Source organism: Arachis ipaensis, chromosome B07, assembly GCF_000816755.2.
Source record: "Arachis ipaensis cultivar K30076 chromosome B07, Araip1.1, whole genome shotgun sequence".
Lineage (NCBI taxonomy): Eukaryota > Viridiplantae > Streptophyta > Magnoliopsida > Fabales > Fabaceae > Arachis > Arachis ipaensis.
Window position 1 is genome coordinate 114,823,275 of NC_029791.2, and position 13,483 is coordinate 114,836,757.

Below are 13,483 nucleotides of genomic sequence, written 5' to 3' on the forward strand. Positions count from 1 at the left end.
ATATCTCAACCATTCAACAACATCATCAATTTAATGTCTATCTTAGGGCCTCTAGCCTAAGTATTTCCTACCACATTACATATTAGATACGGGAAACCGAAACCATACCTTAGCCAATTTCCCAAGCTCAACCGGAGCACTTCCAAACCACTTGTCCACAAGTTCTCAAGGTATCAACACCTCCAAGAACAGATTTTATCACACAAAACCCTCTTCCAAGCTTTCCAAAATCACCAATCAAGCTCCAGTATTCACATATACACAACCTAAGCCACAATCATCATACCCATACACAACATCTCAATGCCCAAACCTCATAGAATAACAAATTACACTAGGGTTGAGAATCTTACCACACCCAAGGTCCAAGGAGACAAGATTAACCTTCTCCTTCAAGAGAGTTGGGTCCTATAACATCAAAGAACCCAAAATCTCAACATTTTTACTCATGAAACTCGAAATCAAGGGCTGGAATTTCGAACAGAAACACGTGGCTTACCTCAAGATTAGTTGTATGGGTTTTGTAGAGCTCTCCGCGGTGAACGCGTGGCCGCAAACGGAGCGGCAATCGGAGCTCTAGATCAAAAGTTATGGTGGTTTGAAGATCAAGTGAGAGATAGAACTTGAGAGAGTGTTCTTCCCTCCATGGCCTCTCTTTTTCAGCGTGTATTAGTGTTGTGTGAGGAGAGAGAGTGCTGAAAACTAGGGTTTTGGTTCAGTTATGTTGGGTCAAGGGCCCACTTTGGGTCCGGTTGGACCGGTTTGGCCCGTTCGGTCCAATCTTGGTCCGATTTCCATAAAATTGGTACCGAAATTCTCGTCTCAATTTCCTCTATCATATTAAGCCATAAAAATATCATTTTTGGCTTTCTAGAATAAATTCTCATATATGGGTTAATTAGCCGTTAATTAACCGGGTCTTACATTTTTCCCTGCCGATTCAATTCTCTGCTGTTCAAGTGGTGCATTCCCATTTCAACTCTCATTCAATAATGTCATTGATGAATCTTTATTTTTTTTATTAAGCTATATCCATCAAATCCATTAAGTTAACCTAAAATGAATTGCTGGTTGGATGTGGGTTGTGAGAATCATTATCAACGAATTGGTTTGGTGGTTAATGTTTTCTATCCGTGGTTATGTGATTGACAGAGATTGATGTATAGCCTGCTGGTCATTTATTTATTTTTGGAGTTCAACTGAATTGCATTGCATATTTTTTTTTTCTTTATGTAAACATTATCAAGGTATGAGGTTTCATTCTCACCCATTTCCTGGTCCCTAATTGTTGATTTCTTCAAAGTTTCACTTGTTTTGGCTGTTTTTGTGTTGGTTCAGGTTTTGCCCCTCTCATTAGTTGTCTCTATGGCATTGAATGGAGATGGATATGGACTCATGTTTTATTTTCCCTCCATTTTCGATATTCAATTTGAATTCAAAAAGGTGAGCCTAAAGCCCTTGATTTTTTCTATAAAAGGATGGTTGGTGATGCACATTCAATGCACAAACATTCTGCTTTGTTCTATTTCCTCCTAAGCTCTGTCTACATTAGAATTTTTCTGTTTACATTTGATCTATTTCATCAACTCTATTTACGTGCTTTGTTTATTTCTTTTTTTTTTCTTTCTACAATGCCTCCTCCATTTGATATGATTTCTAAGATGCATCCTCCTAGAGAGGCTTGGAGGCTGAAAGTTAGGGTTCTAAGGCTTTGGGTTGTACCCTCTTTTGGGAATCATGATGTTCCTAACTCAATGGAGATGATTCTCCTTGATGAGCATGTTAGATCCTATTAGCTTCTCTTTTAAATATGGTTTTATTTGTTGTTTTTTAACTTTTCAATTTTAAATTATGTGTTTCCCTGATCTGATTTTGTTGTTTTGTTGGATTTCCAGTGTGGAAAAATTCAAGCTACAGTTAAGAAACCACTCCTTAATAGGTTTAGGGATCATATAGTTGAAGGTCAAGTTTATAGAATGGCATACTTTACTGTTGTGTCAAATCATGGTAGTTATAGAGCAACTTCTCATGAATTCAAATTGGTTTTCCTTCACCGAACCACTATTGTAGCTATTGATGAAGATGTTATCCCTAAGACTTGTTTCAACATGCTTCCTTTTTCTGAGCTGCTGAACATGACTCAAGATTATGATTTTTTAGTTGGTGTGTCTATCTTCTTGGTTTGCTGTTATTCAAGTTTTTTTAACAAATCGTTTCAATATTTAATAGGTTCTGTTTATTTGGAATAGATGTCATTGGCCTTTTAACTTCAGTGGGAGAAGAGAAAGAATATGCAAAAGAGGGGAAAATTGTGAAAATGATTGTGCTTGAATTAAGTTCAAAAGAGTATGTTTATTGAGTTATTTCTTTTGCTTTCTCTTTATGTTTTGATCATCTTTTTTCCTTGTTTTCTGTTTGATCCTTTGTCTTCTTTTGAGTTTCAGTCTTACAGTGCGATGTGCATTGTTTGGAGACTATGTTAATCAAGTAAATCATTTCCTTGCCTCTGGCTATGTGGAGCAGCCTGTTGTAGTGATGCAACTTGCTAAAGTCAAGTTCTTTAGGGGTAAACTGTTTCTTTTCTCTACATCTCATTTCTACTCTATGTGTTGTCTGCAATAAACTTTGCTAGACTATTCCTCTGTTGCTGTGTAGGCCAAGTAGGTCTTCAAAATGTGATGTATGCCACTCAAATGTTATTTAATCCTAATCTTCCTGAAGTTGTTGAATTCAGGCAGAGGTTAGGATGTTTTATTTTGTTGATTTTTATTGTATTCTTTATTTACAACCAATCTGGAATAACAAGTACAAGTATTTGCATAATTTTTTAATATATAGTATGGTTGAGCAAGGTGTCAACGGTACCCAGCCACTCTTTATTGCAAATGAGGGTAAAGTTGTCTCCTTGGAAGATGATTTCATGCGTTTAACTAGAAAATGCACTATTGAAGAGCTTCAAGATAACAATGAGGTTGTGTTCTTTTGAGTTAGTTGTGTTTATATTTATTTTATACAGAAATGAACTGAAAAGGAAAATTAAAGAACAATTTCCATATATGTTTTTCCATTGATATTCTTAACAAATTTTGAAATCCTGGTTGCATAGGAGGGTTCTTTTATCATTTTTGGTACAATCCAAGGTATTGTTGAGGATGGAGGTTGGTGGTATTCTGCTTGTGTGTGGAAAGGGTATCTATCCTCAAAATGGTGCATATTACTGTGATTTCTGTTTGAAGCACATAACTAATGTGACTCCAAGGTCAGAAATTTTTTTCAATATGTCTTTTCATTTTGTCTTGTGGATTGTTTATGAAAATAATGTTTCTTGGAATTATTTATTCTGAATCATTGTGTTCCTTTTGTTTTTTCTCCGCAGATTTAAAATTAAAATAACAGTTGAAGATCATAGTGGGGAGGGTATTTTCCTTCTCTTTGATCGTGAGGCATCTTATTTGCTTAAGAAATCATGTGCTGACTTGTTTACTGAGGTTCAAAGAGATGCAAGTGTATGTTTTAAGTTTTCTTTAGTGTATTATTCACTTTATGGGATGTTATATGTGTTATTTAAACTCTGTATTTGTTATGTATTATTTTCAAAATAGCTTGTATGTGGGGATACTTATCCTCCCATATTCCAAGGGCTCATTGGAAAGAAGTTACTGCTGAAGGTTGATACCAAAGGTGTGCCACATGATACATTTTATGGCACTTTCCGAGTTAGGAGAATATGTGATGATCCCACGATTATTGCCATGTTTGAGCTTCCCGATTATGATGCTGATGATGAGTCAACCCCAAAAAAGGTTACATATAAATATAATTATTTATAGATTGTGTAAATTCATGTTTTCTTTCTTTTTTATTTATTTATTGTGCTGTGTTGAATTTTCCTTATTGTCTTATGTATTATTAAACTCTTGTGGCATATGAATAGGAGGCTGATTTACACAAATCTGTTCCATGTGGAAGTGGTGATATTGGTGTTAAGAAGGATTTATCAAAGAATTTTATTAAAAGTGAGGAAATTTCTGGTGAGTCTTCTGGGATTTTATCTAAATCCCCTGTTCTTATAGATTTTCTGGCTGAAAAACAGCCTACTGTTTTCGGAAGGACTGAGTTTGCTCCGTTAATTAATGGTGAACATGGAAAAGATGACAAAACACCCAGCAGTGACACTGTTAGTGATGATCTTTCTGCTAAAATAGATATATTGCTTAGCTCACCAGAAAAAGAAATTCAGGTGCTATTATATAATATTTTTTCCCTCCTTCCTATGTGTGTTGTTTCTAAATGGATTTTGCATTTCTTGGCTGAGTTTGATACCTTTTGTTAATTCTTTGTGATAGGAGGTGTTGTCCCATGTTATTGATGCACCTTCCAAATATGGAGAGAAGCTTATTCATGAAAATGATGTTGTCACCTCCAAGGGCAAGAGGAATCTGAATCCCCAATTTGAAGAGGCCGCTGTTGATGGAGATGGGCGTGGGTTCAAGATTGCCAAGGTTAATGGAGTTTGATCTAACGTGTGGAATTGAGCTGCTGTGTCTAGGTGTAGGTAGTTTATATAGTATATCTACAAGTGTTTAGGAAGGCTTCTGATTCCAAATACATCAAAATGTGATCATACTGGCTTGATGGTATTTTGATTTGACCTTTTTGGATTGTGTCCAACAAATAGGATTGTCAGATATAGGGATTTTTCTTTTCTGTTGGCTGTTGTCATCTGTCAACTATGTCTATTGTCAACTCCTCCTTTTGTAATAGTGACTTTGCTAGGGATTGGACACATTTTCAATATTGTACCCTCTTTAGGTTACATACTAGGATGTGTATCAGATCTTGGGTTCCTCCTTATCATAGGAGAGGTATCCATATGTAATTGTGTCTATCACTATCAGTATTTTAACGAAATGCGGCAGTTCTTATTTTTATTTCTTTATTGTTGTACAACTTTATCTTTTCATGTCAATTGGTTATTGGTGTTGATTATAATATTTTATTTTTTTTTATGTTTTGCGTTATCAAAGGTGTGCATGGTTATATAAGTTATTTGTTGGTGTGTTTCACAGTTTTTGTTATTTATGTTTCAGCCTCTTGTTTTGTTTGGTACGAGTAACAAAGATGTCTCGTGATTCTGTTCGTGCTAGAGAATATAGGCGAAATTCTTTGAAAAGAAAGCAAACGCAAAGTCACCATCGAAATAAAAGAGGTCACTACTGAATTTACTTTTGTGATATTTTTTGTGTTTTATGTTCCATTTCTCAATGATTTTATATCTATGGGAATGTTTTGTAATTTTCTTTTGTTTTTTAATTTTTAGAGGTCCTCGATTCTTCGATGTCTGCTCTCTCTTTTAATGATTATATGGGTAATTTTTTTGACTCTATCTTTATTTTTTTACTTAACCTTTGCGTTTATAAAAATTTATCTGTTTTTTTATATGTTTCCAATGTTTTTATTTATTTTAATTTTTTTAGATAATTTAGTTGAGGTATCCCAGAATGTTGATCAGAGTTCAAATATTATCTTCTCAGGTATAATAATATCTTTAAGTATTTTATCCTTGTCCAAATTTGTTTTTGTTAACTTATATTTTAAGTTCTATGGATTTATATCTAATAATATATTGGTTTCTTGATTTATTATTGTTTTTTGACACTGTGATAAAAATCTCTATGGAATGATTTAGATCAATATATAGGTTTAATTTATATTGTTGTTTCAAACATACACAAGTACTATAGGTTAGTAAATTATTTAATTAGTGTTTATTCTTGTCTTGGACAATCTGAAGAGTTTTTTCGTTATGTGATTGGATTCATGTGATTAGTTAATTAATTAACTTTTCTACCTAAATATTAGACGAGGGGTATTTCTTGGAACTTTCTTAATTTCGTGTCATAATCAATAGTTGTATATTAAAGAAAAGTTTAATTCTTCTGTTGGTTCCTCTATTTCTTTTAAATCTCCTATTAGTTCGATATAAGTATTTTTTCTTTTAGTTTTGCCCGTAAATTTTTTTTTCGTGTTAGTGTTTTCAATTATGCCTCCCTTGATAGTGAAAAAAAATATACATACTTGGTTAAAAATTTTACAAGATTCTATGAGCAATAGACTGATTAAAGTCTAAAAAATTACAAAATCATTGTAATAGTGATTTAGCTTATTTAATTGCAACCTAGATAATTAGTATGACTGATTAAAATAATGAAACAAAGTCTATTCTACCATTAAAAAAAATCAAACTATTCTTCAATGTACATTAAGCTTTATTTATATTTAGTTATTTAATAAATCAATGCTAACTCAGATTGGTTTTTGTAGTTTGTTACATTTTTAATGTTCAATTTGCACGTTGATTAATCAATAATTAATTGATTTTTTATTTCATCATTTATTTTTTTTTTTGTTTCGTTTTGAAATAATAATTTACATAAATTTGTGTTGCTATTTTAAATTAAAATGGTTGTTATAGACCAATCAGAAATATATAATCCTTCGATAAATTCATTCGGTCAAGTTGGTTCTGTTATCGATCATCCTCTGTTCTTGCAAAGTGAGATACAAGGTACGCTCTCTTTTTTAAATCATCTATTATTCAAGAATAGTCAGATAGAAATCTTATTAATTTACTTTTAAATGATTCCATTGTGCTTTTGTGATGAGATATTATTCAGGCAGTATAAAATAGAAATAGTGTTTTGTGATATATTTATTTCACAAAATTTAAATGACTTAATTATTTATTATATATTATATTAGTAAGCTAATGGTTTATTCATTTTATGTTGAATCTATTTCATGGCATCTAATTGAGATAAAACTTTTTTTTATTGTTATGCATGTTTTTTTCTGTTCTATCTTTACCAGGTTGTCTTGATGTTGGTGATCCTAACTATGAATGTTCAATCTGTGGGGCGTCTTTCTGGTTATCAGAACGTGTTGAAAGAGACTCTACAATTAATCGTCCTATTTTTACTGTTTGTTGCTCAAAAGGGAAAATTCAGTTACCTTATCTCCGAAAGCCCCCAGATCTGCTATATAATTTGATTAATGGACATGATAGGAAGAGTTTGTATTTCCAAAAAAATATTCGATCTTATAACAGTATGTTTGCCTTCACGTCTCTTGGTGGTAAGGTTTTGGATTCAGTCAATGATGGGAGTGGTCCACCGCAATTTATAATAGCTGGTCAAAACTATCATCGGATTGGAAGTTTGCTCCCGGATCCTGGTCAGAAGCCTAAATTTGCGCAATTATATATATACGACACTCAACATGAGATAATGCATAGGCAGGGAATATTTCGGTATGTGTGTTTGAAATTTTGATGTTAAGTTTTTTTTTTTATTTTATTTCCCTGATGTTTTAATGTTATTTGCATTGAAAAACATGTTTATATCTGTCATTGCATAGTTATATTGTGTTTTATTCCCGTTATAATGTGTTATTAATGATTTCTGACTGATAATGATTTATCAAAACATATCAAAATTGTATTCTGTGTGGTTTTTAAATATATTTTTGTGGTTGATGTATATTTATTTTAGGCAAACATCTGAGATAGATAAAGAATTGATAACTGAGTTATTGCAAATGATCGATACTCATAATGTCATAGCACAGTCCTTTCGAAGAGTCAGAGAATTCTATCAGTGTCATCCATCCGAGATCTTCTCTTTGAAGTTGTATTCGCATAGAAAGGTTGATCGAAGAACTTACAATACTCCCTCTTGTGACGAAGTTGCTGCTTTGATTGTTGGAGATTTTGATTCGTCGGATCATGGTCGTGACATTATTGTTCGATCTACTACTGGTCAGTTGCAACGTATCTATGAAACTCATGCTCTATATTGGCTTTTATAGTATCCGTTGTTGTTTCCATATGGCGAGGATGGTTATCAGTTAAATATTCCTTATCGAGGTCAACCTGAGGGATATGTCCCTGGAAGGAGAACAAGGGTTTCTCTAAGGGAATTCATATGTTTTCGTTTGCAGATTAGGGAGCAAGAAGATGGAATTATTCACAAGTGTAGGTGATTATTTCAACAATTTGTTGTTGACTGTTTCACGATGATTGAGTCACAGAGGTTGTATGAGATTAGAATGAAGCAAAGTACAATTAGAGGGGAAGTGCTTCAAGGGATAGAAGAGGCTATGCGTCGTGGTGATGATGAAGCTTCTTTGATTGGGACACGAGTCATCTTGCCTTCTTCATTCACTGGTGGTAGACGTTATATGTTTAATCGTTGTTAGGATGCGATGGCAATTTGTAAACATTTTGGCTATCCAGATTTATTCCTTACTATTACGTGTAATCCAAATTGGCCTGAATTTCAGCGATTCACTGAGCGAGAGCGAATTCCCATTGCTGATCGTCCTGATATCTCTTGCCGTGTTTTTCATGCTAAGTTGAAATGCCTTTTAAGCGATCTCAAGAAAGGTGTATTTTTTGGTCCACTTAGTGCAGGTATGTTATTTCTCGCTTGCCATCTCAATTTTTGTTTGTTGTGCTCAGACATGTTGTTGTCTGGCTTCTTAATGATGCTTTTGTATTTTTTAGGTATGTATACTATTGAGTTTCAAAAAAGAGGTCTACCACATGCACACATGTTACTATGGCTTAATGGGGAAAGCAACTTACAAAGTGTTGAAATTGTTGATGAATTCATCTGTGTTGAGCTACCCAATCCCCTCAAATTTCCGGCTCTTTATAATATCGTCACCAAGTACATGATCCATGGTCCTTGCGATCGACTTAGACCGAGTTCTCCTTGCATGAAAGATGGTAAGTGCTCAAAATTTTATCCAAAAAGATTCGTTGATCAAACGAGCTTTGATGAAGATGGCTATCTGATATATAGACGTCGTAATATGGGTGTGACAGTGAAGATCAACGATGTTGATATTGACAACAGATTTGTTGTGCCTTATAATCCACTGTTGTTAATGAAATATCAAGCTCACATAAATCTTGAGTTCTGTAACAAGTCAAACGTGATCAAGTATCTTTTTAAGTATATCAATAAGGGTCCTGATCGGGTGACTGCAACTATTGGAGAAACATGTCATGTTGGTGAATCTTCTCAGGTTGTTGATGAGATCAAGCAGTATTATGATTGTCGTTATTTATCACCGTCTGAATCCATGTGGAGAATTTTTGCTTATGATATTCATCATAGATGGCCGTCAATACAGAGGTTGACTTTTCACTTGCCCAACCAGCAGCATGTTGTATTCGATGATGCTGATATCACTACTCATGTTTATTTGCTCAGCAAAGATTTGCTGACGATGTTTACGGCTTGGATGATAGCCAACAGGAGGTTCCTGGATGGGCGGTCTTTAACATATGTGGAATACCCAGGAAAATTTGTCTACTGTTCGAACAGTAGGGAGTGGAAGCCGAGACAGAGGGGATTCTCAATTGGAAGATTGAGTTTTGCTCATCCCTCATCTGGTGAACTTTTCTATATGCGGATGCTTTTGAATGTACAGAGAGGTTGTACCAGTTTTTGAAGTATAAGAACCGTGAATGGTGTTACTTATGATACATTCCAGGAGGCATGTTCTGCCATGGGATTCTTGATATATGATAAGGAGTATGTTTCCGCTATTAAGGAAGTTGCCGAGGTAGCGTCCGCTGCACAGTTAAGGAGGTTTTTTGTGATCCTGTTACTATCTGGTTCCATGGGAAGGCCTCTGTCAGTTTGGGAACAAACTTGGGCTTATTTATCTGATGATATTCTTTATCGCAGAAGGCATGAGCTGCAATATCCTGGTAAGAATTTTGTTCATTGTGATTTTATTATATGATAGCAAGCACACACGGACTCAGACACCGCAGAAATTATATAATATTTGTTAATTATCGTTAAACATAGATCTAACAATGAGCCAGGGTGAGTTGCAAACATTTTGTTTGTTGGAGATTGAGAAACTATTGCAGAGTAATGGAAAATCATTGAGAAATTATGCTGGCATGCCGGTTCCTAATAACTGTTTAGTCTCTCAATTTAGCAACTTGATGCTGCTGCGTGAGTTGCAGTATGACACTGTTTCTTTGGCTCTTGAGCATGATGCAAATGTGTTAAAGTTAAATGAAGAACAGAAGGTGGTATACGATAAAATTATTGATTGTGTCTCGAATAAGAGGCACAGATTCTTTTTTGTGTATGGGTTTGGTGGCACTGGAAAAACTTTTTTATACAGGGTTTTGTCGGCTAGATTGCGATCTGAGAAAAGGGTTGTTATAAACGTTGCTTCTAGTGGTATTGCTTCTCTGTTGTTACCTGGTGGTAAGACAGCTCATTCTATGTTCAATATTCCTGTTGAGCTGACTGAAGATACTGTTTGTCGAATTAAGAAGGATAGTGCAAAAGCTGAGGTAGTCCGATTGGCCGATTTGATTATTTGGGATGAGGCACTGATGACTAACAAATTGGCATTTGAAGCACTCGATAGGACGTTACGTGATATAATGGTTTCGGTCTCTGATAGGAATAAAGATTTACCTTTTGGTGGGAAGGTAGTTGTTCTCGGTGGTGATTTCAGGCAGGTCTTAACAGTTATTCCGAAAGGTTCTCGTGCTGAAATTGTCATGGCTTCGATAAATTCTTCTGTCCTCTGGAAATATTGTGAAGTTTTGTGTCTGATGAAAAATATGAGGTTAACAATGGGATTGGAACAATCAACTCCTCAGGAGCTAAGATCATTTTCAGATTGGATACTTCAAATCGGTGAAGGTCGATGTGGAACAGTGGTGAATGATAAACTTTTTGTTGATATTCCTTCTGATCTAATCATTCCTGTCTCGGAAAATCCAGTGGAGGATATTGTAAATACAATCTATCCGAATTTGGTTCAGAATTTTCGTGATCCAAGTTTTTTCCAGGATAGGGCAATTTTGGCTCTGACTGTCGACAATGTTGAAGAGATAAACAATTATATAGTTGACTTGTTGCCCGGGGAGGAGAAAAATTATCTCAGCGCTGATTTGATATGTGGTAGTGATGTCTATTCTGATGTTGATGTTGATTGGATAAATGTTGAATTCTTGAATCAGATTAGGTATTCTGGTCTACCTAATCGTTCGTTGAAGTTGAAAATAGGCGTGCCTATTATTTTGTTGAGGAATATTGATCCAGCTGGGGGTTTGTGTAATGGGACCCGACTTGTTGTTCGAGATTTAGGGAGAAATGTGATCGGTGCGGATATTGTTTCTAGTAGCAATGTTGGGGATAAGGTTTTTATCAGTAGAATGAATATGATTCCCAGTGATACAGTTATACCGTTTAAATTCCAACGTCGTCAGTTCCCGATTTCTCTGTCGTTTGCGATGACAATAAACAAAAGCCAGGGTCAGATATTATCAACAGTCGGGTTGTTCTTGCGTCGTCCTGTCTTTTGTCACGGTCAACTTTATGTAGCTGTTTCCCGAGTTAGGAATAGAAATGGTCTTAAGATTTTACTTTGTGGTGATGGATTAGTTGATCCTATCAGGACTGAAAACGTTGTATTTACAGAAGTTTTTGATAAGATATAATGTAGTTTCTCCTTATACATTCCAATCTTTTCTGTGTAATTTATACTTTTGTTTTGGTCTATGTTTTGTTAGAGAGGGACAGTTTCTTTGGGGTATGTGTAAAATTGTCTCAAGCATTTTGTGTGCATTAGATGCACCAATTTTTATGAACCATTAGATTCGGTTAAATGAAAATTAAAGGATCTTATGAAAGAAAAGTATTCATATGATTTATAAATATAGAATATATTACTATATATTAGCATACATATGGTTTCATCTCTGATGTGGAGCGCTATCCGTGTTTCAGGCCCGCAGGCATCCAAGCTGGACGTTCTTCTCCACCGTGGCTTCTCCTCAGGAAGGGTACATGTGCTCCTCTTTGCTTTCGCCGTCAACTATCTTTTCTCATGATTCCTTCACGCAAGCCCCTTTTTTCACGGATTTAGTTGATCAGTTAATCATCAAATTGAACCCAAGCCCCTTTGTTTCATCTCTTGATCTACTACCCTCTACCCTACCAAATGTTGTGTACAGCCTTTGTTTCTTCGGTCTTTGGTTCCTTGTCATTCGTTGCAGGTTAAGGATTTTCCCATAAAGTCTCAAATAGATGATCTGCAACCAATCAATTAGGTACACTCTTCTGCTCCTTTTACTCCCAAACCTGTTTTCATCTTTATTGTTTTGTTTTTTGTTCGTTGTGTATATCCTTCTGATCGAATTTCGTATCTACTACACTGTTAATCCACATTTTTTTAAATATTAAATTTTATTCAAATATTTGATTCTTTACTCCATCTTATTAATAAAAAAAAATTATTTATCTTCTTATAGGAAGAAAGGTTATATCATACCAATGCAAGTTTCATTTTAATGTTATAAACAAAAAAATTATTTTAATCGTAATTAGACTCGATCCATACAATTTTATTTTATTTTGTTATTTCTAACAAATATATTTAGGTAATATATATTATTAGTAGTAACTTTTTTATAATGTATGTATCAATTATTCTTGGTGCTTTCTGTCCTATATTTTTTTTTATTATTTTGGTTTTAATATTTAGTAAAAAATCTAATTTGATGTCTAATATTTTAAATATTTTGTTTTGGTTCAAAATAATTTTGTACGAATATAGATATTCTTATAGTATTGTTATTTAAAGTACTTAAGTATGCACTAAGATATTATGTGTCTATTACAGTTTATTAATATTTTTCTTTTATATTAACCTTTGATATCTATGTAATATAATCTAATGGTCTATACAAGTATGGCATATTCTATAAGTACATAATTGTTGTTCTCATTTAAGATATAGTCTCTTGTTTATTGAATAGAATTGATGGTTCATATTTTATTTTAATTTTTTTTTTTGGTTTAAAAAAGTCAGTTTTAAAATATAATTATTTTGGTGATTATCAAAAAGTTAATTGACTATGGCCCAGTTTGGGTAACCAAGTTCTCTTTTTGATAAAATAACTTAAATAATAAATGACTCTATTATAAATAGTTTATTTTGTGTTTTGATTTTTAATTCTAAATCTGTTTATTTTATAAAAATCTAATGAAAATTAAATGTATTATGAGAGAAGTCACTTTTTTTAATTTCTTTGTAAGCTTCTAAATAGCTTCTTATAAAGTTGCAATTTAGTTTTGAAAATTGTATCAGACATTAATATTACTACTTTTTATAAGTTAAAAGTTAAAAAAAGTTACTTCTAAAGTTTTGCAAACGGGCTTTATATCTTTATGAAAATATGAAATTTTATTAAAAAACTTAATAATTTAGTTTTTTAAATTTGTTATTGTTTTTTCCAAAAAAAATATATTGTAAATATTTTATATTTTATTTTTGTGAATTTATCCAAATCTCAATTGATTTTGTTTTATCTTATTTTTAGTTAACATGTATCTGTTTTAATAGATGAACTAAATATTTTTTTTTTAAATCCAGT

The 13,483-nt window shown here is 33.5% G+C and overlaps 2 protein-coding genes across 4 annotated transcripts; both read left to right on the forward strand.

Annotated features, from left to right (window-relative positions):
• Positions 1,450-4,929, forward strand: LOC107607714 (replication protein A 70 kDa DNA-binding subunit-like). Of its 3 annotated transcripts, XM_021106297.1 has the most exons (8): positions 2,454-2,566; positions 2,839-2,971; positions 3,107-3,259; positions 3,377-3,506; positions 3,603-3,803; positions 3,935-4,031; positions 4,152-4,240; positions 4,347-4,929. In XM_021106297.1, exons 2-8 carry the CDS (start codon positions 2,967-2,969, stop codon positions 4,515-4,517), a joined length of 846 nt encoding a protein of 281 aa, XP_020961956.1. In that variant the 5' UTR covers positions 2,454-2,566; positions 2,839-2,966; the 3' UTR covers positions 4,518-4,929. The 3 variants fall into 3 exon arrangements, with proteins under 3 accessions (XP_020961957.1, XP_020961956.1, XP_020961955.1); XM_021106298.1 differs by lacking the exons at positions 3,603-3,803; positions 3,935-4,031; positions 4,152-4,240; positions 4,347-4,929 and adding exons at positions 1,450-2,163; positions 2,250-2,346; positions 2,656-2,740 and having other exon boundaries at positions 2,445-2,566; positions 3,377-3,492; XM_021106296.1 differs by having other exon boundaries at positions 3,935-4,240.
• On the forward strand, positions 8,263-11,545 carry LOC110265131. The gene is made up of 4 exons (XM_021107937.1): positions 8,263-8,470; positions 8,564-9,492; positions 9,562-9,781; positions 9,885-11,545. The coding sequence occupies exons 1-4, from the start codon at positions 8,263-8,265 to the stop codon at positions 11,543-11,545; spliced, it is 3,018 nt and encodes a 1,005-aa protein (XP_020963596.1).

Bases quoted from the DNA above. Each gene is read 5' to 3' on its own strand.
- LOC107607714 (XM_021106296.1), top strand. The intron at 3,804-3,934 runs GTTACATATAAA...GCATATGAATAG, and splicing joins ATGAGTCAACCCCAAAAAAG to GAGGCTGATTTACACAAATC. The intron at 4,241-4,346 runs GTGCTATTATAT...TCTTTGTGATAG, and splicing joins CACCAGAAAAAGAAATTCAG to GAGGTGTTGTCCCATGTTAT.
- LOC110265131 (XM_021107937.1), top strand. From the start codon at position 8,263: ATGGCAATTTGTAAACATTTTGGCTATCCAGATTTATTCCTTACTATT. The intron at 9,493-9,561 runs GTACAGAGAGGT...GATACATTCCAG, and splicing joins ATATGCGGATGCTTTTGAAT to GAGGCATGTTCTGCCATGGG. The intron at 9,782-9,884 runs GTAAGAATTTTG...CGTTAAACATAG, and splicing joins GCATGAGCTGCAATATCCTG to ATCTAACAATGAGCCAGGGT.